This window comes from Dermochelys coriacea, chromosome 14, assembly GCF_009764565.3.
Source record: "Dermochelys coriacea isolate rDerCor1 chromosome 14, rDerCor1.pri.v4, whole genome shotgun sequence".
Lineage (NCBI taxonomy): Eukaryota > Metazoa > Chordata > Testudines > Dermochelyidae > Dermochelys > Dermochelys coriacea.
In genome coordinates this window covers 39,795,838-39,817,764 of record NC_050081.1, presented here as the reverse complement: position 1 = coordinate 39,817,764, position 21,927 = coordinate 39,795,838, and the positions used below count along the sequence as shown (strand labels likewise).

The window sequence follows — 21,927 nt, the reverse complement described above, 5'->3', positions numbered from 1 at the left end:
GGCATGTGATGGGGGAGGGGCAGAACAGCAGGGAGGACCCTCCCCTCTCCCACCCTAGCACAGGGAGGGGCAATGGGGTGGGACTCAGGACCTGCAGCAGGTACCTGGCTCAGATACATGTGCTCCAGCTGCCTAGACTCCCCCAGCTCAGACCAGTCTGTCCAGTTCACCCAGTACCTCCCCTCCCACTCCAGCCTGTAACCCCTCCCCAACCCAAGGGGGAGCCAGGACTCCTGGGTGCTCTCCCAGCTCGGAAGAGGAGTGGGATCTGGTGGGCTAGAGCAGGATGGGGGCTGGGAGCCAGGACTCCTGGGTTCTATTCCAGCTCCGGGAGGGGAGTCGGGGCTGGAAACCAGGACTCCTGGGTCCTCTCTCTAGCTTGGGGGGGGGGGGGGGGAGAGTGGGGGCTGGTTGGTTAGAGCAGGGGGGTCTGGGAGCCCAGTTCTGTGAAGATAGGGCCAAGGCTCCTCCACCTTCCCCCCCCCCCCCAAGAGACTCAGACGCTGATGCTTCAAAGACCCAAATTGCTTAATGAGCCACAAACAGCAGAACCACTGTGAAAAGCCCCCAAAGCGAATTCCCCCCACAACAGCATGGGGGGAAGCAGCAGGTGTCCCCGTGCAAGGGGGACAAAGCAGAATCTAAGGGATGCCCCTTAGGGGCAGGCATCTGTCCTGGGAGCAGCACCCCATCCTTGGGGGAATATTTCCAGCTTTTGGGGGGCCCTATCTGGGCCCCCAGCCCTGCTGGCTCCAGCGGCTGTACATGGGGGTGCAGCAGCAAGGCGATCGCTGGGCTGAGTTCCATGGGGGGATGGGTCAGTTCTGGTCAGAGGGGCCCCCCTACTTCTGCTCCTTGGTGGGGGCATAATACAGCTCCAGGGGCTTGGTGACCTTCCAGAACTTCTCATTCACCAGCTCCAGGGTGAGGGAGCCATTCAGAGTCTGCAGGGAGATAGGGTTAGTGGGGGGGGGGAAGAGCACCCCCTGCTGCCCCCATCCCCCACAGCACAGCCCTCTACTGCAGAATTGGGGCCAGCCCTGACTGCCAGAGGAGAGCACCCCCTGCTGACCCTGCCCCCTAGAGTTTCAATGGGGCCAGCCCTGACTGCCAGGGGAGAGCGCCCCCTGCTGCCCCCACCCCCTAGAGTTTCAATGGGGCCAGCCCTGACTGCCAGGGGAGAGCGCCCCCTGCTGCCCCCGCCCCCTAGTGTTTCAATGGGGCCAGCCCTGACTGCCAGGGGAGAGTGCCCCATGCTGCCCGTCTCCCACAGCACAGCCCCCTACTGCAGTAATGGGGCCAGCCCTGACTGCCAGGGGAGAACGCCCCTGCTGCCCCCGCCCCCTTGTGTTTCAATGGGGCCAGCCCTGACTGCCAGGGGAGAGCGCCCCTGCTGCCCCTGCCCCCGCCCCCTAGTGTTTCAATGGGGCCAGCCCTGATTGCCCGGGGAGAGCGCCCCTGCTGCCCCTGCCCCCGCCCCCTAGTGTTTCAATGGGGCCAGCCCTGATTGCCAGGGGAGAGTGCCCCCTGCTGCCCCTGTCACCCACAGCACAGCCCCCTACTGCAGTAATGGGGCCAGCCCTGACTGCCAGGGGAGAACGCCCCTGCTGCCCCCGCCCCCTAGTGTTTCAATGGGGCCAGCCCTGACTGCCAGGGGAGAGCGCCCCCTGCTGACCCTGCCCCCTAGAGTTTCAATGGGGCCAGCCCTGACTGCCAGGGGAGAGCGCCCCCTGCTGCCCCCACCCCCTAGAGTTTCAATGGGGCCAGCCCTGACTGCCAGGGGAGAGCGCCCCCTGCTGCCCCCGCCCCCTAGTGTTTCAATGGGGCCAGCCCTGACTGCCAGGGGAGAGTGCCCCATGCTGCCCGTCTCCCACAGCACAGCCCCCTACTGCAGTAATGGGGCCAGCCCTGACTGCCAGGGGAGAACGCCCCTGCTGCCCCCGCCCCCTTGTGTTTCAATGGGGCCAGCCCTGACTGCCAGGGGAGAGCGCCCCTGCTGCCCCTGCCCCCGCCCCCTAGTGTTTCAATGGGGCCAGCCCTGATTGCCAGGGGAGAGCGCCCCTGCTGCCCCTGCCCCCGCCCCCTAGTGTTTCAATGGGGCCAGCCCTGATTGCCAGGGGAGAGTGCCCCCTGCTGCCCCTGTCACCCACAGCACAGCCCCCTACTGCAGTAATGGGGCCAGCCCTGACTGCCAGGGGAGAACGCCCCTGCTGCCCCCGCCCCCTAGTGTTTCAATGGGGCCAGCCCTGACTGCCAGGGGAGAGCGTCCCTGCTGCCCCTGCCCCCGCCCCCTAGTGTTTCAATGGGGCCAACCCTGATTGCCAGGGGAGAGTGCCCCCTGCTGCCCCCGTCACCCACAGCACAGCCCCCTACTGCAGTAATGGGGCCAGCCCTGACTGCCAGGGGAGAGCGGCCCCTGCTGCCCCCCCCCCACAGCACAGGCCCCTAGCACTGCCCTAGGGCCAGCGTTGCCTCCCAGCCCCCGTACCGTGAAGGGCCCCCCGGAGGTGGTGATGTAGATCGTGTACTGCTTCTCGCTCACATCCTCCAGGCCGGGGGCCTCGGGGCCAGGGGCTGGTGCCTCCTCCAGTGCGATTCGCAGGGCCAAGTACTTGGAGAGGTGGTCCACTGTGGCATTAGCCGTCGTCTTTACGTACCTGCCAGGCACAGGGCAGGGTGAGGGGGACTGCCTGACCTGGGGGGGGGGGGAGTATGGGTGCTGTAGGAGGGGACAGAGGGGCAGGTCACTTTGGAGGCTGTGCTTGGGAGAGGCGCAATGGGGTGGGAGCAGGCAGGCACATGTGACAATGGGGTGCTGGACTCTTGGGGTCGCCAGGCTCTCCCCTCTGCTGCAACTGGCTCGGGGGGATCGTGGAATAGAGGGGCCCCTGGAGGCTGCTCTCACCTGGTCTGGGAGAACTCCCACTTCTTCCCAGCACAGGGAGCAGCCTGGGTTCTAGGAGGAGGACATTGGGGCTCGGGGGATCGTGGAATGGAGGGCCCCCGGATGCTCAGGGGGCTGCTCTCACCTGGTCTGGGAGTATTCCCCCTTCTCCACCAGCACGGGGTGGGGGCGGAAGACAAGTTCGATCTCGCTGCTGCCCGGCTCGACGCCCGGCTCGGGAGTCCCGCAACCCCCCCCGTCATGTGAGGTCTCAGGGTCGGGGTCGGGCTCAGGCCCCGAGTCGTCGGAGGCACGTGAGCGCTTGCGGCTGGGGCCGGCCTCAGGGTGGCTGGGGGCCGAGGCGTTGCTCAAGTGGGAGCGGCTGTCACAGTTGTCCTCCCCCCCGCTGAATGTGGTGTTGTCAGACTCCTGGTGCAGCTTCCGCACCCGCTGCGCCCTGGGGTGGGGAGGAGCAGAGCGGGGTTATCGGGGGGGGGCAGCGGAGGGGGGTTATCTGGGGGAGGGGGAGTGGAGGGAGAGCAGCTGGAGGCGGGAAAACACTAGGAAACTCCCTGCAAAACCTGTGGGAAATGCCAAACTGAGCCAATAGACGCAGCACTCGCTTTGGGCCAGACCCCTCAGCCTGCCCCAGCCCCCCAGAGGAGGGCATTGAGAGCAGCGCTAACAGGTGGGATTTAGGGAGGGTGGGAAGGTTCCTGAGGGATGGGTGGGGGGGCAGGGGCACGGCTATAGCGATACCCTGGTTCCTCTGCACATGAAAACTGTGGTAAAAACCCAGGAAATTCCCTGCCAACAACAGTGTGAAATGCGGCCGTGATCCTGGGGAGACCCCTGCCCGCCCCCCCAGGACGCCTCGGTCCTGCCCCCGCACCTATGCATGGCCTGCATGCGGAGCCCCTCCTCGATGCTGCTGCTGAGCGCCTGCTGGTTGTGGAGCCGGCTGAGCTTGGCCAGCACCCGGTCCTGGTGAGCCTCGTACTCGTCCCGGCTCGGGTAGATCTTGGAGATGAGGGCATCGAAGTTGGGGTCGGGACGGAGCGAGCGCTTGGAGACCAGCTTCTTCCGGCAGGTGGGGCACTCCTTGTTCCTGCACCGAGGGGGGGTTATCCCAGGCATGGGCCCCCCCAACCCGCTTGGCCCTTCCGCAGCCACCCCCCAGCCATCCCCCAATCCACCTGGCCCTTCCCTGTCTGCCCCCCACAGCCTGATACACCCCCCAGCAACCCCCTGATCTGCCCGGCCCTTCCCCGTCTGCCCTCCGTAGCCACCCCCCACCCAATGCACCTTCCAGCGACCCCCCCTCTGCAGCCACCCCCCACCCAATATACCCCCAAGTCACCCCCAACCCCCCCGGCCCTTCCCCATCTGCCCCCTGCAGCCACCCCCCACCCGATGTACCTTCCAGCGACTCTCCCAGAGCCATCCCCCACCCAATATACCCCCAAGTGACCCCCAACCCACCCGACCCTTCCCCGTCCGCCCCCTTCAACCACCCCCAACCCAATGCGACTTCCAGCAACCCCCCGCCGCAGCCACCCTCCACCCAATACACCCCTCAGTGACCCCCCAACCCACCCAGCCACCCGCACCCAATGTGCCCTCCAGCAACCCCCCAGCAACCCCAGGTTTTCTCTGACCTGCTCCCAGGTGGCCCCATCCCTTCCCCAAGACTCCCCCTTCACTTCCGTCTTTCCCCGCAGCCCCCCGTACCCGCTGCGCAGGGCAGTGACGATGCAGTCGGAGCAGAAGCGGTGCAGACACTCCTTGGTGGTCATCGTGTTCTTCAGCATGTCCAGGCAGATGGGGCACATCAGCTCACTGTGCAGGCTGCGTGGGGACACCGCGATCTCCGTGCTGTCCATGATGGCCTCCTGCCGGGGGGGTGTGTGTGTGTCAGAGCCTAGGCACCCACAGACCAGCCGCCCGCCCCCCCTTAGAGCCTGGGGTCCCCATACCCTCCCTTCCAGCCTAGTGCCCCCACTGCCACTTCCAGCCTGGTCTCCCCCAGCCCCACCTCCCACTTTGGTGTCCCCCCACCCAGCCTAGTGTCCTCACCCCCCTACCCCACCAAATCAGACCAATGGGTCCACCCAACCCCCTCCTTCCAAGCCTGTTATCCCCACCCCGTCCCCCAGCCCAGTTGCCCCCTCGCCTCTGTCCCCCCCTCACATGTCTCACCTGGGGGGTCCGGTGCAGCTCATACAGACTCAGCTCCCAGGTCTTGCTGGCACTCTGAGCATTGGCCGGGGTCGCCATGGTGGTGGGGGCTGAGGGGAGGGGAGCTGGGGGGGGAGACAGATTAATGGGGAGCAGGCAAAACTGGGGTTACCTAGGAAGCCCCCCCATACACTGAGCCCCCCCAAGGGCTGCCCCTTGAGCCTCCCACTCTTCCCCCATAACCCAGCCCGCAGGGTCCCCTGAGCCAGAACTGCCTCGCCTCAAGTCACAGGACTTCCCCCCCATTCCCAGCCCTCCCTCCAGGGCTTCCCCAGCTGCAGGGTCCCCCCATCCCCATCCCCCCAGCTGCAGGGTGCCCCCAGCCCCCCAGGATCCCCCCAGCTGCAGGGTGCCCCTCATTCCCAGCCCCCCAGGGTCCCCCCAGCCCCCAGGATCCCCCCAGCTGCAGGGTCCCCCCAGCCCCCCAGGATCCCCCCAGCTGCAGGGTGCCCCTCATTCCCAGGGTCCCCCCAGCTGCAGGGTCCCCCCATCCCCCCAGGATCCCCCAGCTGCAGGGTGCCCCTCATTCCCAGCCCCCCAGGATCCCCCCAGCTGCAGGGTCCCCCCATCCCCCCAGGATCACCCAGCTGCAGGGTGCCCCTCATTCCCAGCCCCCCAGGATCCCCCCAGCTGCAGGGTCCCCCATCCCCCCAGGATCCCCCAGCTGCAGGGTCCCCCCACTCACCGACTCTCCGAGTCCGAGACACAAACAACGTTTTTTTTCCTCCTTCACTTTCGGGGGGCGGGGCCTCCCCTCCACCAGAGACGTCACTTCCTCCCCTCCTTCCCCGTGACGTCAGGCACTCCCCCTCCACCCACCGGTGATGTCACCCGCCCAGCCACGCCCCCCTCCCGAAGCGGAACGGGGCGGGCGGGGATCCCGGGGAATCCCCCCCAATGGGTTCCCCCCCACGGCCCCTCCCCCAGACAGAGACCCCCCAGCCCCCCTTAATGGGACCCCCATGGCTCCTCCCCCAGAGAGTCCCCCGCCCCCCTGGAGAGACCCCCTCCCAGCCTCCCAACAGAGACCTTCCCCCAATGCCCCTCCCCCCAGCGCTTCCCACAGGGAGGTCCGGTCCCGGACCCCTTTCCGAAGCGGTTTAACCACCCCCATCCCTCCCTCCCCCCCCTCAGAGAGAGAGACCCTGCCCCCCCAGACCCTCACAGCAGCAAAGCCCCTGAGCCTTGCTCCCCAAGGGGCTTAACCCCCTAGACCAGGACCCCGAGACAGAGACCCCATAGTTTATTTGCCATAGCTGTGGGACCCTCCCCACACACTATTCCCCCCATGTGTGATTTACCTGCCATTACCCCCCCCAACACCTCCATCAGGCCAACTCCAGAACTTGGGAGCTGAGGGGGCTGCAAGGGGGGGCACTGGCAGCACTGGGGTTGGAATTGAAGGGCACTGGGTGGGGTTGGGGTGGGGGCTCAGGCATGCAGATGGGGTGAAAGCGGGTGGGAGGGCTACCTGCCAGTGCCCCCTTCCTGCCCCATCTCTCTCTCTCTCTCTCTCCCCCAGCCTCCTGACCTGACCCTCTGCCAATCACCCCCCTGGGGACAGGGGCTCGGTGTTTACTGGGGGGAGCTGAGTCGGGATGGTAGGGGAGGGGTTCTCTAGGAAAGGGGGTGGGGGTGGGGCAAGGCATGGCTAAGAAGCGGGGGTGGGCTGGGAGTGGTGGCTGCTCCGGGTGTCTCTGCTGGGCCGTTGAATGGGACTGGGACCACACAGGCTGCACCCCTCCCCTCGCCCCCCACCCATTGTGCCCAGTGAAAGAGCCCAGAGGATTATGTAGCGGGTGGGGGAGTTAGCTCTAGTGTTGGAGTTGGGAGGGCTCACACCAGACACAGGCAGAGCCCCTCCCCCCTCTCCTCACTGCCCGGTCACCCCAACCCAGGGTCCTCCCTCCCCTCCCCTCCCCTCCCCTCTGCCCCTTGGCTCTGCTGTCAGGCCCTGCCCCCCCAAACCCTGGAAATGGCCCCTTAATACTTGGGGGGCACTGTACCCTAAAACCTGAGCCACCTGCACGCCCCCCACCTATCAGCCAATCAGGGAGTGTCGCCTTCACACCGTTGGCTAATCAGGTCATGCCAAATCCATATCTTCCCACCTCTTGTCCAACCAGAATGGGTGTTGGGAGGGAGCTGGCAAGCACATTCAGCCAATCAGGTTTGTGACCTTCCCCAGTAGCCAATCAGAGGGCGCTGTCTATATTCCCTGCCACCTGTCAACCAATCAGGTAGCATCACCTGTATTTGCACCCCCACCTGTTGGCCAATCAGTTTTCAAATGGTGAAGGTGGGGATGGATCATCCCCAGCTTATAGGTTCCCCCCTCAGCCACCTGTCAAGGTCGGCCACTGGTCTCCATAGAGATAAGGAGATGGGGGGGTCAAAGGGCAGAGGTCATAGGGGCTGACAAGTTTGGGGTTGATGGATGAGGGAGGTTGGGAGAGGAGAGTCGCCCGCCACACCCCACCCACCCCCAGGCCAGCCTGTCCCTGCCCTGGGGCTGGATCAGAGCCAGGCCCCCTAAAGAGGCCTCATGCCCCATTCCCTGCCCCCCTGAGCCAGCCAGTCCCCACCCTGGGGCTGGATGGGAGTTGGCACCCCCTAGAGGGGAAAGGCCTCATGCCCCATTCCCCCAGGTTGTGTGGGGTGCTGTGGCGATTGTCCCCCCCATCTTCGCCAGGTGTCGATAGGAAACCCCGGCTCACGACGTCCACACTCAATTCTTGGGCGCAGACACAAGAATTGCGTTTGGACAATCAGGAGCCGGCATTCAGTGCAGGGTGCAGACAGAGTTGGGGGCTGGGGGATATGTGAGGGCAGCCACGGTGCAGGGAGGGGTGCGAATGACAACATGAGGGGGACAATTCACACACGTCACCTCCAATGAGCAGCGAGACCAACACAGGACGGCATCATGCTGATAAGCATTTGGGCTAGAACAGGTGTGGACTGGGATTCAGATCAGTGTGAGGTCACTATGCAAACATGTCAGTTCACATGTGTCACATGACACGTCTGAACTGGGCTGGAAACCCATAGACTTGCACATGGGTGAGCTGTGATGCAAACATATTAATTCAGACACACTATACAATCATACATGTAATCACACAAGATCACACACATGCATCACACACACCATACACAAGCATATATGTGAACACACACACAGTGCCTGATGCAAACATACATGAACCCACAATAAATGAGTCTGATACAAAAGTGAACTCAGTTGTCAATAGAATTGTCTAAACATGTGAATCTACACGTGCAAACAGGGCAATCACCGCATGTGAATCTGATCATGTGACCTCATATACATGAGTGGCTACAAATGCACACAAGCATGCACATTCACACGTGTGACCCCTAGCATGAACATGTGTCCATTTGAACATGGCAGTCATGAGCTGTTACGCAAACAGGTGTTAATGCACAGCTATACATGTGAGCTGTCATATGTGTAAACTCAAAGATAGGAACTGACACATGGGATCTGGTCCAAACACACATGGAATCATGGGTCACATGTATGAACTCTGATACAAACATTTGTTAACTCACATACATGCCCTCTGATACATCCATGAACAAAAAAAAACAAACGTGACCTTGTGTGGCACAGACATGAAGTAAAAAATAACCATGAACCATGATGTAAACACATGTGAGCTCAGCACCCAGATGAATGTGCATACAAAATCACAAACACACATGAACTCAAACATGCTCTTACATGTAGAAGCTCTTCAAACATGTGAGCTCATATATGTGAGTTCACATATGCATGTGATGTAAACTGAACACAGCTGAGCTCACAGACATGAACAAGGCTCATTAACATGCACAAATTCACATATATCATCTGGCACAACTGTGAGCTCCCATGCAAAGCCACATGACCTACGACACACTTGAATTCACAAACAGCACAAGGTCTGACATGAGTGCACATGGAATTGCACAAGCGTCAATGTGTCTTCACAAGAACTCAAATGCAGACATGCATGAACTCACAAATAAATGTGATCCAACATTGTCTGATCAGAAATAAACATTAATTCATGTGTTCTTGCAAACACACATGAGCTCACCATTAAACATGTCGTCTGCTTCACACGTGATCTACACGTGGCTTCACTCAGGTGTGAGCTGTGATGTCAATACATGTGATCGCACATACATGATCCTCTACACACATGAAATTACAAGGAAGTAAATGTGGAGGTGCACATGTGCATGCACACACACGGCTGACACATTCTCTCCTGAACTCAATGACCATTGTGACCTGGGTCCCACATAGGAACCCAGATATCTTGTGAGCACACGTGGATAATCCCAGGAGTTCACGTGTGTGACCTCAGGAACTCACCCATTACTTCCTAACACACACACACACACACACACACTCAGGCAATTAACAAAAGAAGGGAACTCACCCTGTAGACCCCGATCCCTGGCACCCAGACACAGGACATGGACTGAGGGGGGGAGTGTCTGGGACAGCCCAGCCTGGAATAGTCCCTCGGGATGGTCCCAGGACAGGGTGATCCCCAGGGATTCAGTTCTCCCCCCACCAAGTGCTGAGAGATCCCACGAAGGATTCCCCTGGATAATGCATGTCACATGCTAGCACCTAGGACACCTTACAACCTACACACTAACATGCAGAACCCCTCCATCCCACATGCCTGACACACACTAACACACCTCAAGACATGGTAACACACAGGATACCCTCAAGCAACATGCTAACACACAGACCCTGTCAATCCTACACACTAGGGAGCAGTGCATGTCACAACCCTCACACGCACTGACACAAACACTGCAAAGCTCTCAGGGTGCCAGAGACCTGACATAATAACACAGGCTTGTACACATGCTATACCACATGAGACACATGGGACACCTTACAGCCCTCCCAATAACACGGAGGACACCCGAAATCCGACATGCTAATGAACACGCGAGCACACACACAGACACACAGGGACCCCCAGCAGCCCTTACACTACCCCAGACACACGGACACGCGTGCTGGCAGCTGTAATGTACAGCCACTCCCGCACAGAGACACGCTAACACACACGGGACGCCCAGCGCCCCGTCTGCTAAACACACATGGCGACACAGGCTCCCACACGTTAACTCAGCCAGCCCCTGACTGCCACATGCGTGACACGCACGTTAACACGCAGGACCCCCCCCGGGGGGGCTGACACAACCCAGAACATACAGGAGCTAACACAAGTGACAGCCCCTCCAGCCCCCCCCCAGCAACTCCCGTCTAGAAACAGGTGGGGAGAGACGGCTGGACAGACCTCCCGCTGCCCCCCGACTCCCACTCCCCAGGAGCTGGGGGGTGTTTCCCCATCAGACACAAAGCGGAAGGTTTTGGAAAGTCCCGGGCTGTCCGGCTGTCCATCTGTCCCAGGCCAGCGGTGGAGGGGTGGGGGGGTTGACACCAGTTCCCCGCATTAGGGTCAGTGTGTGCTGGGGGGCCCCCCAAACTTCACCCGTCGCCGTCCTAAATTCCCCCTCATGCGGCTGGAGAAAAGGGGTTAATTCCTGCTCCCCTTCCTGCCCCACAAATCCCTCCCGATCCAGCCCCCTATTCCTTCCCCCACTTCCCTGCTCACTACCCCCATCCCTACACCCCACCCTGACCACCCCCATCTCCCCCATCCTGTGTCCCAGCCTCCACACAACCTGCCCGCTCACAGCCCCATTCCTGCCCCCCAAATCCCCCCACAAACCCCTGCAGTTCCATTCCCGCTACCAGTCCCAATACAGTCCCCTCCCCCCACAGCCCCAGACCTCCAGCCCCAAATCCCCCCTAGTACCCATCCCGCCCCCTCTTCCTGCCCCCTCTGAATCCCCCAGCCCCTACCCACCGGCTCCCTCTCCCCTGGGGGCTCCGGCCGAGCCCCCATCCCGCAATGAGATGGGGGTATCTGGTTTCCTCCCTCATCCCCCCTCCCCACAGCAGCTAAGAGGGGGGCTGCCCCCATCTCTCCCTCCCCCCCATTCCCCATGGGGGGTGGACGGATCCCCCCACCCCGAACCCCGGTCCTGGGCTCTGTGCGCCGGCTCCGTCCCTGGTGTGTGAGCTGGGGCAGGCTCCGGCCGGACCCCCCCCCCCGCAGCCCCCCCCCGAGGGGCCGGGCAGCTGGGCCACAATAGGCGGGAGGGGGAGGGGGCGGGGGACCCTCCGGCCGGCTGAATAGGCTCGGGGAAAGCTGCCTGAATGGGGATGGATCCGCCCCCTTCCCTATGGGGCGCGGTGTGTGTCCCCCGCCGCCCCCGGGCCGAGCAGCCACCCAGGACGATGGGGAGGGGGCTTAGACCACCCTAGAGGGACAGAGACCCCCAGATCCCAGCACACTTGGGGGGCATGGCGAGGGGCTCAGACCACCCCAGAGGGGCAAAGACCCCCAGCTCACTTGGGGAGCAGGGCGAGGGGCTCAGCCCCCCAGATTCGGGCTCAGACAGGGGAAGAAGGGAGAAGGGCTCAGACCCCCAAAGCCCCCCCCCCACCTGGCTCTGACACACGAGAGTCCCTCCCTCCCCTCTGCCCCCTTTGTGCGCGGCTCCTCCGCCCCCGGCCGTTGCCCTGAGAGATGGGGCTTTGAATGGGGAGGCATCTCCCCCCAGCGACCCCCCCCGCAGGGATAAGGGGGCGGCGGTTTCAAACACGAGGGAAGCGTGTGGGATGGACAGAGCCCTCCCCTCCGCACAGCCAGCCCCCTAATCCCCCTGATCCTCCTCCCCACAGTCAGCCTCCTAATCCCCCTCCTCCCCACACTCCCTCCCCCTCCCCGCAGCCAGCCCCCCACTCCCTGCCCCTCCTCCCCACAGCCCCCAATCCACTTTTCCCCCAAACCTCTTCCCCTCCCCACAACTCCCAACTCCCTGCCTCCACCTCCCCACAGTCCTCTAATCCCACAGCCCCCTCCCCAATATCCCCCCTCCTCCCCTCCCCCCAGCTCTTATACTCCCAGGCCCCAAATCCCTGCCCACCACCTGTCCCAGTCCCTCCTCTTTTCCCCAGTCCCAGGGTACCCCCACCCCCCGCAGCTGCAAACACTCATTAATGCAGCCCCACACGCAGCCTCCTCCAGGGATTTGTCGCTGGGTTACAGAAGAGAAACTGAGGCACAAAGAGAGAAACAGAATGTATAGAGCCAGGGGGTGAACCCAGGAGTCCGGGCTCCCAACACCCCCTGCCTGCTCTAACCCACTAGACCCCCCTCCTTTCCCAGAGCGGGTGATAGAACCCAGGAGTCTAGGAGCTTTAGGGAAGAAAACAATGGGAGACGGAATCAGCCTGGTACAATTAGTGCTTTATTTTATAATGCCCCCCCCGGACCTCTCAAACTCAGGTCTGTTCCCCAGATCCTGCAGGGCTGGGGGCTTCCCAGGGGGCAGCTCATAGAGGCACTTGGCAATCGCTGCATCCCCCAGAGGTGGCCGTATGTCCAGAGACTGGGGGCAGATCCATCAGAGAAAGAGACCCCCTGCAACAGAGAGAGAATGAGGGAGCCCCATGGAGGAGGGAGCCCCCAACTGTTTCCCCTCTCTCCCTTGTCTCTCTGTTCCTCCAGCTTTCCCCCCACCCATGCCCCTACTCCCAAGCACCCTGTAGCACTGCCCCTCCCCTCATCTCTGTCTCTCACCCCATCCTCCCATCCCTCCTGGCTTGTCTCTACCCCACTACCCCCACTCCCCTCCCAGAGCAGAGATAGAACCCAGGAGTCCTGGCTCCCAGCACCCCCGCTCTAATCCATTAGACCCCACTCCCCTGCCCTCCCAGAGCTGGGCTAGAATCCAGGAGTCCTGGCTACCAGCTCCCCCCCCGCCCCACCCCATACCTGTCACCTCCACACTGGCCCCTGTTATGTAACGACTCTCCTCTGAGGCCAGGAAAGCGCATACGTCAGCAACCTCTGGGGGGCGGAAGGGGGGGTTAGTAACAGCCAGACGTGTGGGGTCCACAGCCCCTTCCCTCATGGGGAGCCTTCCGTACAACACCCCAAATCAGTGTGCACAGTCCCGACCCCCCAATCTATACATGCACCCCTCAGAACTGTGCCCGACACCCTCCTCCCCACACCTGGCAGATCCAGCCCCACCTACACAGGGCACCCTGAGTCAGGGGGTCTCACCTTTGGGGTCCCCGAGTCGTCCCAATGGCACCATCCCTGCAAACTGAGCAGCAGGAGGGGAGTGGTCAGAGATGGCTGCTGAGCATGGAGCCCCCCTGCACCCCAGGGGAAAGGGGGGAACCGGGGGGCAAGGCACGGCTCTGCAGGGGAAGGAGAGGCATTGCAGTGGGGAGGGGGTAATAAGAGGTTATGGGCTGGATGCTTCAGGGGATACAGTGCACACCTCCCACCCCCTGTGCACCACTTAGAGGAAGCTCACAGCCCCAGATAGTCCCATCCAGGGCACTGCTCCAAGGACGCTCACAGCCCCAATATCCCCCATCCCCTAGGTTGTGGAACAATGGGGGGTACTGGGCAGGAATAAGGGGTGCAGCGGGACTGTGGGGCTCAGTGGGGAGGAGGGCACTGGGGGAGGTATGAGACAGAGGAGGTTGTGGGGGGCAGGGTGATGGGGGAATATGGGGCAGGTTCTTTAGAGGAAAAGGTGGGCTGGCCATGTGGAGAATGGAGTAGAGGGGGGCTATGGGGCAGAGAGGGGTTGTGGGGCTCAGGATGATACAGGGCAGATTCTCTGAAGGGAGGGGGCGGGGAAGTTATGTGGCCCAGCCCCTCCAGTGTTACCTTCTGCAGCACTTTGGGAGGCACCTTGTCCGTCATGGGGGTGGCGATGAACCCGGGAAGCACCACATTACAGCGGATCCCGAACCTGGGGGGGGACCATGGGGGAGAGGGAAGCCCCCCCCCACCTGGTTACCACAGCTCCCCCTGGCCTGCTTCCCCCCAATAGCCAGCTGCCCCCAACACCTCCACCCCAGCCTAAGCCTTTGCCCCCCATCTTCCCAGCACAGCCCCCCCACCATACCCCTGCCCTTCAGCCTGCCAACCTGCCCATGATTTGCCCTACTTTTCCCAGGCCTCCTCAGCCTGCCCACCAACCTGTACCCACAGCCTGCCCTGCCTACCCTGCAGCCTACCTCCCTGCCCTGCAGTCCCCCCGCAGCTTGCCCCCCTGCCCTGTCCTCCTCCCCCATGCCTGCCCCCTTGCCCTATAGTCCCCCTGCAGCCTGCCCCCTTGCCCTGCAGTCCCCCCCAGGCTGCCCCCCTGCCCATTTGGACTGCCCAGCCAACTCACCTGGCCAACTCTTTGGCAGCGGTCTTGGTCAGCCCCTCCACACCAGCCTTGGACGCTGCATAGCTCACCTGCCCCAGGTTCCCCACCTTCCAGGAAGAGGGATGTGTGAGTACAGGGCACTGCTCCAGGGAAGCTCACAGCCCCATTATCTCTCCCCAAGGGCACTGCTCTGGAGAATTTCACAACCCCCATTATCCCCCCCATGGCACTGCTCCAGGGAAGCTCACAGCCCCCACTATCCCCCCATGGCACTGCTCCAGGGAAGCTGACAGCCCCTATTATCCCCTGAGGAAACTCACAGCTCTCACCTTGCCCACGATGCTGCCCATGTTGATGATGGACCCTCCTGGGGCTCCGCTCTCCACCAGCCCCCGTGCCACAGCCTGGGTGACCAGGAAGGTTCCCTGAGGAGAGGGGGGCCAAGTTAGCCCCGGGGGCATCCCAGCTGGGGGGACCCTGCCCTACCCCCGTACGGAGAACCCTGTACCTTGAGGTTGACTTGAAGCACCTTGTCGAACGCCTGCTCTGTCTGCTTGAGCAGGAACTCGTCCATGGTGATCCCGGCGCAGCTCACGCAGACCCGGGGCAGAGCAGAGAACTGGGCCTGGGGAGAGGGGGGTTCAGGGGGCCTGAGTTCTCCCAGAGGCCAGCGGGGCTTGTGCTTAGAGTGTGGGGGGGGGAGGGAAGGGGCGGAATCAGGACATCTGGGTTCTCAGGGAGGGCAGTGGGGCCTAGTGGTTAGAGTGGTGGGGTGGGAGCCAGGACTCCTGGGTTCCCTGGGAGCAGAGAGGAATCTATTGGTTACAGTGGGGAGAGCCCGGACTCCTGGGTTCTCTCCAGCCCTGTTACCTGGATCCGAGCCATGAGCTCCCCCACGCTCTGGGCGGAGCTGACGTCCACCCCGAATGCCTCGTGCTCCTGGCCAGGCTCCCCCCGTGGCAGCCCCCGCACTGTCTCCGCAGCCCCCACTTCATTCTGGTCAGCCACGGCCACCAGCGCCCCCTCCTCGGCCAGCCGGGCACAGACAGCACGGCCAATCCCGCTGCCCCCACCTGCCATGGGGGGAACCAGGGTCAGGGACGGGGTGGGGGGACCCAGAAACCCCTCTAGAGACCCACCAGAAACACCCCCCACTTATACCAATCTCCCTCCCCCGCCTGCCATGGGGGGAACCAGGGTCAGGGACGGGGTGGGGGGACCCAGAACCCCCCCCGAACGTCCCCCAGCCTCAAGGAGGCCTCCCTATCCCCCAAATGCCCCCCCAGGAACATCCCCCAGCCCCTCAAATGCTGGATGGGGGAGGGGTGCCCCTGCCCCCCGGCTCAGCCCCCCTCGTGTAGCCGGGGGGGCTGGCTCCCCATGGGGGGGTTCAGGCCCCGCCCCCGAGCGCCCCCTGCTGGGGGCACCTGTCACCAAGGCCAGCGTGGAGCGGAGCCGCAGCGGAGCCTCCATGACAGTGGGCGGGGACCATAGAGCAGGCGCGGGGACGGGCCCCATGAACAGCGGCGCTAGGCGGGAACTCTATGGTCAGAGTCCTCCCGACCCAGTGGGCGGGACTCTTGGGTTCTCTCCTGAGCTGGGGGGCCGGGGAGGGGCGCACGCTAGGAGCCAGGACTCCTGGGTTCCCTCCCTGCTCGGGGGTTGGTAGCCAGGGCCAGATCGTGACAGAGCAGGCAGAGGGGCGTCATTCTGTGCTCCCTGCTTTCCATGGGGTATCGCCACCCCCCTTCTCCAGTACATACAGAGTTCACATCAACAGCCTCTCAGATTATTGTTTAATTTGTTAATTAATGACACAATTTTCGCTACAATCATCCACAAAATAGTCCTGCAAGGCCCCACCCTGCCCCCCAACCCCCAGCCCACCCATACAGAAGCAAAATCATATACAAAAATACACCCCCCTATAAAACCTTTCCTGCCCACCCCGGGGAGTAATTGACCCCCACAACCACCAGGCTCCAAAGTCACCCCCAATTAATAGTCCCTCCCCCAAGGCATACCATTCAATAGGGACACCATCGAGCCGGGTGCTTGTGATTCACCCTCCAGCCCCGGAAGCCTGGGTCTGCATAGCACCCCTTGATCTTGCAGTATGTGCTAGTTCCCCCAGGTCCCGCTGCCTGGGTCTGCATGCCAATCCTCCCTTCCCGGGCAGCCCCAGATGACTGGGTCTGCTTGTCCCCTCCATCACCAAAGCCCCTGCACCCCAGAATCACCCCGTCCCCTCCAAAATAACCTCTGTCGGGGAACTGTCCCCTAGCAGTGTCTTGATTAGCCCCACTCTGTCCCCCTTGGTCCCCAGTGTGCTGGGGGGCTCAGGGCAGCCTCCCCCATATGGAACTAGCCTGGATACCTGCTCTGGTTTGGGGGTCACACAGGGTGGGTTGTGGGGGAGATTTCTGGGTAATTATCCCAATAAAACCTGGTCCAAGAAGCAAAGGATTCTGGGTAACCCCCATGTAGTCCAGAGGACAGGGGCTTTTCTCCCCATCTTCTCTGAACCAACCCATGATGTGGCCCAGAGGATTCACTTCCATAAACTCCCCCTTCCAAAGGAAGGGGTGGCCCTGCTGCCCCCCATCTCACCCCTAGGGAACACACAGGGCCTGGGAGGTGGGGAGGGACTTCGTTTTTGACCCTTCCAGAAAACAAATCAAGCAGCATCTCATTATCTCCCCCGCCCCAGATTTGCACGCCCCCTGTTCAGCTGATGCCCCCAGATGCCGAGGCCCATGAGATTCCCCTCACCCCGATGTCTGGGCCATCCTCTCTCCCTGGCTGCTGGGGCTGTGCGGCTGATCCCCTCCCCCAAGCAGAGATGCCTGCGTCTACAGGGCACCTCATATCCCTGCAGTCTATATGGTGCCTGCCCCAAGGTCTAACCCAGCCCCGGAGCCTGCACTGAGCCAGCCCTGCTACTGGGGTCCATGCCACCACCCAATCCCAGAGCATGTCAGCACCTGGACACCAGTGTCCGTGCCACCCTCTCCCCACAGCACGCACTGCAGCCTCCCCAGGGCTCACACAGCACCCCTGCGCTGGGGGGAAGCTCTGTGTGGACCCAGGAATCTGGGATGGGGGGCCACGTCCCCCCACCCTGGTCACCAGGATTCATGTGGCATTCCCCCCCCCACAGCCCAAATAGCATCCCCCATCCTGGACACCCAGGGCTATGCAGAGTTGGCCCCCACTCCCCTCCCCCCTGTGTCTCGGATGCCAGGGTCCACCACACCCCCTGCAGTCCACATGAAGTCCCATCCCGGACGCCTGGGTCCACACGTCACCGCCCCCCAGGCGCCCCCCCGCTGGGGCCTGCTATTCGTACTGCGCGATAAGTACCATCATGGCGACGCCGCAGACCAGACCCAGCACCTCCAGCAGGGACTGCAGGGGCGCTGCGTCCCGCAGCAGCTCCGGGATCACTGACACAGTGCCCACGTAGATGAACCCGCCCGCCGTGAAGGGCAGGATCCAGGCTGTGGCCGCCTCCCCAATGCCCTCAGCCAGCAGTGAGCAGGCTGTGCCCGCCAGGGCGCCCAGCGCCGTCAGCAGCTGCAGCTTCATCGCCTGCGGGGGAGAGAGAGTCAAAGACCAGGGGAAGCAGACTCTGCTTTCCAGCACCCCCAGCTTCCATGTCACTGTGTACGGGGGGGGAGGGAGGGAGAAAGAGAGTCACAGACTGAGGGGGTGGGGCAGGCCCTGCTTTCCAGTGCCCCCAGCCATGTTACTGTGTGAGCGTGGGGGAAGCAGAGCCTGGCGGGGGCGGGAGGTCACAGACTGGGGGGAACAAGCCCTGCTTTCTACCATCCCCAGCTTCCATGTCAGTGTACCGGGGGGGGGGGGGGGCGAGAGAAAGAGTCACAGACTGAGGGGGTGGGGCAGGCCCTGCTTTCTAGTGCCCTCAGCTTCCATGTCACTGTGTACATGGGGCGGGGGGGAGCAGAGCCTGGACGGGGGGGGGCGGGGGTCACAGACTGGGGAGAACAGGCCCTGCTTTCCAGCGCCCCCAGCTGCCAGGTCACTCCTTGCATGGGGTGAGGGCAGAGCCTGTGAGGGGAAAGAAAGTCACAGATGGGGGGGAGCAGGCTCTATTTTTCGGCGCCCCCAGCTGTCACCACCTCACTGTGTGCATGGGGGGGGGGGAAAGGGGAGAGAGAGGCAGAAAGGTCCAGGGAAGTCTGGGGAAGTGAGGGACCAGAGACTAGATGTGGGGGGGCTGGCGCAGCAGGGAGGGACGGGGGGTGCTCTGGGGATATAGGTGGGGCCAGGGACCATGGGAGAGGGGGTCAGTGGAGGGCTATGAGCTTTGGTGGGACTGGGGCGCAAGTGGGAGTTTGGAGCAGGGTCAGCAGGAGAATACAGGGGGGTGGGGTCAGGCCTTAGCAGGAGTCCCGGGGCAGGGGTGAGTAGGGGAATATAGGGGCGGGGTCAGGCAGCAGTGGGAGTCCCGGGGAGGAGTTAGCAAGGGGGCGGGGTCAGCAGAGATCCTGGGGCTGTACCTTGCGCTTGCTGCAGCCTGACTGGACGAGAATGGCGAAGTCGCCCACTTCGTGAGGCACCTCATGCAGCAGCACGGTGAGGGTGGTGATGGCCCCCACACCAGCCCCTGCCAGGAATGACGCCCCGATCGCCAGCCCGTCCGTGAAGTTGTGCGTCAGGTCAGCCGCCAGGTTCAGGTACCCTGAGACCTTCATTGCTGGTGGGAGGGAGACAAGAGTTGAAACCCCCCCAACCTGATCACAGCCCCCTTAAATTCTCTCCCCCGCACCTCCCCCCCTTATCCTTCCCCAGATGCTCTCTGTGTCATGGTGCCCCACCCATGGACCCAGCTCCCTCCCTCCAACCCCCCCCCCCCGACAACTTACCGGATTCCTGAGTCTGCTCCTCTGACTCCTGGCCCCTCTTCTTGGGGGCTGCCTTGTCAGGGGTACACACCTTGCCGGCCTTCCTCTCCTGGGGCCCGTTGTCCTCCTCGCCAGAGCTGCTCTTTGCCTTGGGAGCTGCAGGTGGACCAGGGGATAGGTGGGGGGGGATCAGGGCTGACTGCTCTAGTCTCACCCCCAGGAGCCCACCCAGGGACAGTGCAGGGAGAGGAGGGAGACTCTCACTACTGTGCGGGTCCAGGACCCCCCAGCACCCCTACCACTGATCCCTAGAGTCACGTGCAGACCCCCATCAGGGCCCTTGTATGGACACCCCCCCACATCTTCCCAAACCCACTCCAATCCATGGATTCCGAGGCCAGAAGGAACTGTCTGACTCCCTATACAGCACAGGCCAGAGACCTGACTCACGATAATCCCCAGAGCAAATCTCAGAGAGAACCAGCCAACCGTGAGTTAAATACAGCCGGGGTGGAGAATCTGCCAGGACCCTGGGAAATGGTTCCACTGGTTCATTCCCCTCCCTGTTAAAAACTCTCAGCTGGTGGATGGTGTTAGACCTTCGTGGGCTAGACCGGGAAGCCCGGCAGGAAATGTTCATCTCCTTCATGTCACCCCTTCAGGAGCTCCATCTGTTTCGTTGAATCAGGAGAAGGTGGACTCCAGATTTTCGAGCCCTTTCACCGTTCTCATAGCTCTTCTCTGACCCCTTCCCAATGTATCCCCAGCGCACTGGAGTTGGTGGCTTCAGAATCGGACCTGGGATTCTAACAACAGGCACAAACGGGGGGTGCTAGAGATGGGGGAGGGTGTTTCAGCTGGTACATACCATGGCTGTGCCACCGTGGCTCTGCCCATGGGCAGGGGATCTGGGGGGGAGGGGCACATGGGGTGTCGGAACGTAGGGGTCCTGCGTGGTACGTACCATGGCTGTGCTTGCCGTGGCTGTGCCCGTGGCCATGTCCCCCTTTCATGTGTCTCACAAACTTCTCCACCACCAGGAAGGCTACGATGCCAGCCAGCACGCAGAGCCCCACAGTCATCATCCGCTGGTGATCCTGCCCTGGGGGGCAGAGACAATGTGGGGCAGGCTGTGAAAGAGACTGCCAGCCCCTCTTCCGCCCACCATGGTACAGCCCCCGTCCCAAGACTAGAGTCCCACTACTGTCACTTGCCAGGGATGCTGCCCTGGGGGGGAGGGGGAAAAGAGTGCCAATCCACTAACCTGCTCCCCACTACACCTCCCCTATAGCCATTACCCCCATCCCCTGTCCTAGCCACAGACATGAACCACTCCAGCTCTCCGTAGAACCCCTAGCCCTTCTGGACCCCCCTTCATGCTGCCCCACACAAACCTCCAACCACAGCCCCCTTCCCCCAGTCTGTCCAGCTTTCCTTCCCCCATCCACTGCCCCCACTTCCCCCGGCCTCACCTTGGTGGGAGTGACCATGGCCAGCCAACACTGTGGAGGAGTGAGAATGGGCATGGCTGCCCTCCGCATGGTGGGAATGGGGCACTGGGGAGGGAAAGGGGCAGAGATGAATGACTAGACCCCCGAGAGAGGAGAGGGCCCATTCCCTGCCCCCTGAGCCAGATGGGCCGCACCTCAGGCACCTCCCAGAAAGGAATGCCCTGTATCCTGTTCCCCACCCCCGAGCCAGCCAGACCCCCAGCCGGATTGGAGCTGGGACCCTGAGAGGCGAGAGGCCCCTTGTCCCATTCTGTCTGTGTGCTGCTCACCCAGCGCATGGGGGATGAGGTGCAGGAAGGCATCCCCCAGGAGTCCCCCTGAGGCAAAGCTGAGCAGCAGCCTGAGCAGGGCCTGGTGCTGGGAAGTGTTTGAGTCCACGGGGATGAGGAAGAGGATGAAGTAGGGAGCGGCACTGATCAGCAAGGTGGCTCCGATGGCCTGCAGAGGTTGGGGAAAGGGGGAGGAGAGAGACTGTCAGGGGGTTACCCCGGTGCAAGCACATGCAAGGCAGCACCTCCACATTTGACACGGGAACTCACGTGTGTCCATAGCTTGACCAAGTCCTGCCTCTCCTTCCCAGGCAACTGCTGGTGGCTCGGGGACACCTCAGCCGAGTGCGGAACACGGACCTCCTCGGGCTGATGGCTAAAGTCAGCCTGGCTGGGGCCATGGAAGTCCTCATGTGAATGCCCATGGCCATGAAAGTCCTCGTGCGAGTGGCTGTGGTGAGCATGGCTGTGCCCATGGTGCAGATCCTCATGGCTGTGCCCGTGGTACAGATCCTCATGGCTGTGCCCAATGTGGCTGTGGCCATGGTGCAGATCCTCGTGCGAAGGTCCATGGTGCAGATCCTCGTGCGAAGGTCCATGGTGCAGATCCTCGTGCGAAGAAGTAATCTGTATCAGTGCTGCACAGACCATCATGGTGGCGACTGGGCCATACAGTCCCGCTCTGCCCTGCGTCCATCTAGGCAGCACCATCCTGCTGTCACAGCTGGAAAGCAAGAATGTGAGCATGACCTTCCCTGTCATGCTCATATACCCCCTCTAGTCCCTGTTACCTCCAGCAGAGGTAGAGGGGCCTCAGAAATGTGGAAGAAATTCTAGAGAGTCCAGTGTAAAATCAGAGAGGC

At 62.3% G+C, this 21,927-nt stretch overlaps 3 protein-coding genes across 6 annotated transcripts; all 3 read right to left on the bottom strand.

Moving 5' to 3' along the window:
* Positions 1-510: 510 nt before the first annotated feature.
* Positions 511-5,929, bottom strand: RING1 (ring finger protein 1). Its single transcript, XM_038370947.2, has 7 exons — positions 5,808-5,929; positions 5,084-5,187; positions 4,616-4,776; positions 3,777-3,992; positions 3,030-3,341; positions 2,489-2,657; positions 511-944 (listed from the first exon to the last, which is right to left on the bottom strand). The coding sequence occupies exons 2-7, from the start codon at positions 5,159-5,161 to the stop codon at positions 843-845; spliced, it is 1,038 nt and encodes a 345-aa protein (XP_038226875.1). The 5' UTR covers positions 5,162-5,187; positions 5,808-5,929; the 3' UTR covers positions 511-842.
* Positions 5,930-12,462: 6,533 nt separating this feature from the next.
* HSD17B8 (hydroxysteroid 17-beta dehydrogenase 8) lies at positions 12,463-15,950 on the bottom strand. Of its 3 annotated transcripts, XM_038370975.1 has the most exons (9): positions 15,844-15,950; positions 15,287-15,489; positions 14,925-15,041; positions 14,746-14,841; positions 14,438-14,523; positions 13,927-14,011; positions 13,306-13,348; positions 13,012-13,086; positions 12,463-12,657 (listed from the first exon to the last, which is right to left on the bottom strand). In XM_038370975.1, the coding sequence occupies exons 1-9, from the start codon at positions 15,932-15,934 to the stop codon at positions 12,641-12,643; spliced, it is 813 nt and encodes a 270-aa protein (XP_038226903.1). In that variant the 5' UTR covers positions 15,935-15,950; the 3' UTR covers positions 12,463-12,640. The 3 variants fall into 3 exon arrangements, with proteins under 3 accessions (XP_038226903.1, XP_043353182.1, XP_038226904.1); XM_043497247.1 differs by lacking the exon at positions 13,306-13,348; XM_038370976.1 differs by lacking the exon at positions 14,746-14,841.
* A 420-nt stretch (positions 15,951-16,370) lies between these two features.
* On the bottom strand, positions 16,371-21,832 carry SLC39A7 (solute carrier family 39 member 7). Of its 2 annotated transcripts, XM_043497213.1 has the most exons (9): positions 21,685-21,832; positions 21,335-21,630; positions 21,065-21,233; positions 20,757-20,840; positions 20,210-20,386; positions 20,153-20,179; positions 19,306-19,440; positions 18,940-19,136; positions 16,371-18,007 (listed from the first exon to the last, which is right to left on the bottom strand). In XM_043497213.1, the coding sequence occupies exons 1-9, from the start codon at positions 21,830-21,832 to the stop codon at positions 17,756-17,758; spliced, it is 1,485 nt and encodes a 494-aa protein (XP_043353148.1). In that variant the 3' UTR covers positions 16,371-17,755. The 2 variants fall into 2 exon arrangements, with proteins under 2 accessions (XP_043353148.1, XP_038226847.2); XM_038370919.2 differs by lacking the exon at positions 20,153-20,179 and having other exon boundaries at positions 20,249-20,386; positions 21,335-21,832.
* Between the last annotated feature and the right edge of the window lie 95 nt (positions 21,833-21,927).

What these genes read in the sequence shown, in the direction of transcription:
- SLC39A7 (XM_043497213.1), bottom strand. Translation starts at nt 21,832, where the DNA reads ATGAGCATGACAGGGAAGGTCATGCTCACATTCTTGCTTTCCAGCTGT. An exon ending in CCATGGTCACTCCCACCAAG is followed by an intron (nt 20,387 to 20,756) that starts GTGAGGCCGGGG and finishes TCTGCCCCCCAG; the next exon opens with GGCAGGATCACCAGCGGATG. An exon ending in CCTACGTTCCGACACCCCAT is followed by an intron (nt 20,180 to 20,209) that starts GTGCCCCTCCCC and finishes TCCCCTGCCCAT; the next exon opens with GGGCAGAGCCACGGTGGCAC.
- RING1 (XM_038370947.2), bottom strand. Translation starts at nt 5,161, where the DNA reads ATGGCGACCCCGGCCAATGCTCAGAGTGCCAGCAAGACCTGGGAGCTG. An exon ending in AGCTGCACCGGACCCCCCAG is followed by an intron (nt 4,777 to 5,083) that starts GTGAGACATGTG and finishes CCCCCCCGGCAG; the next exon opens with GAGGCCATCATGGACAGCAC. An exon ending in GTCACTGCCCTGCGCAGCGG is followed by an intron (nt 3,993 to 4,615) that starts GTACGGGGGGCT and finishes CCCTCGGTGCAG; the next exon opens with GAACAAGGAGTGCCCCACCT.
- HSD17B8 (XM_038370975.1), bottom strand. Translation starts at nt 15,934, where the DNA reads ATGGGGCCCGTCCCCGCGCCTGCTCTATGGTCCCCGCCCACTGTCATG. An exon ending in TGCTTCAAGTCAACCTCAAG is followed by an intron (nt 14,842 to 14,924) that starts GTACAGGGTTCT and finishes CCCTCTCCTCAG; the next exon opens with GGAACCTTCCTGGTCACCCA. An exon ending in TGGGCAGCATCGTGGGCAAG is followed by an intron (nt 14,524 to 14,745) that starts GTGAGAGCTGTG and finishes TCTTCCTGGAAG; the next exon opens with GTGGGGAACCTGGGGCAGGT.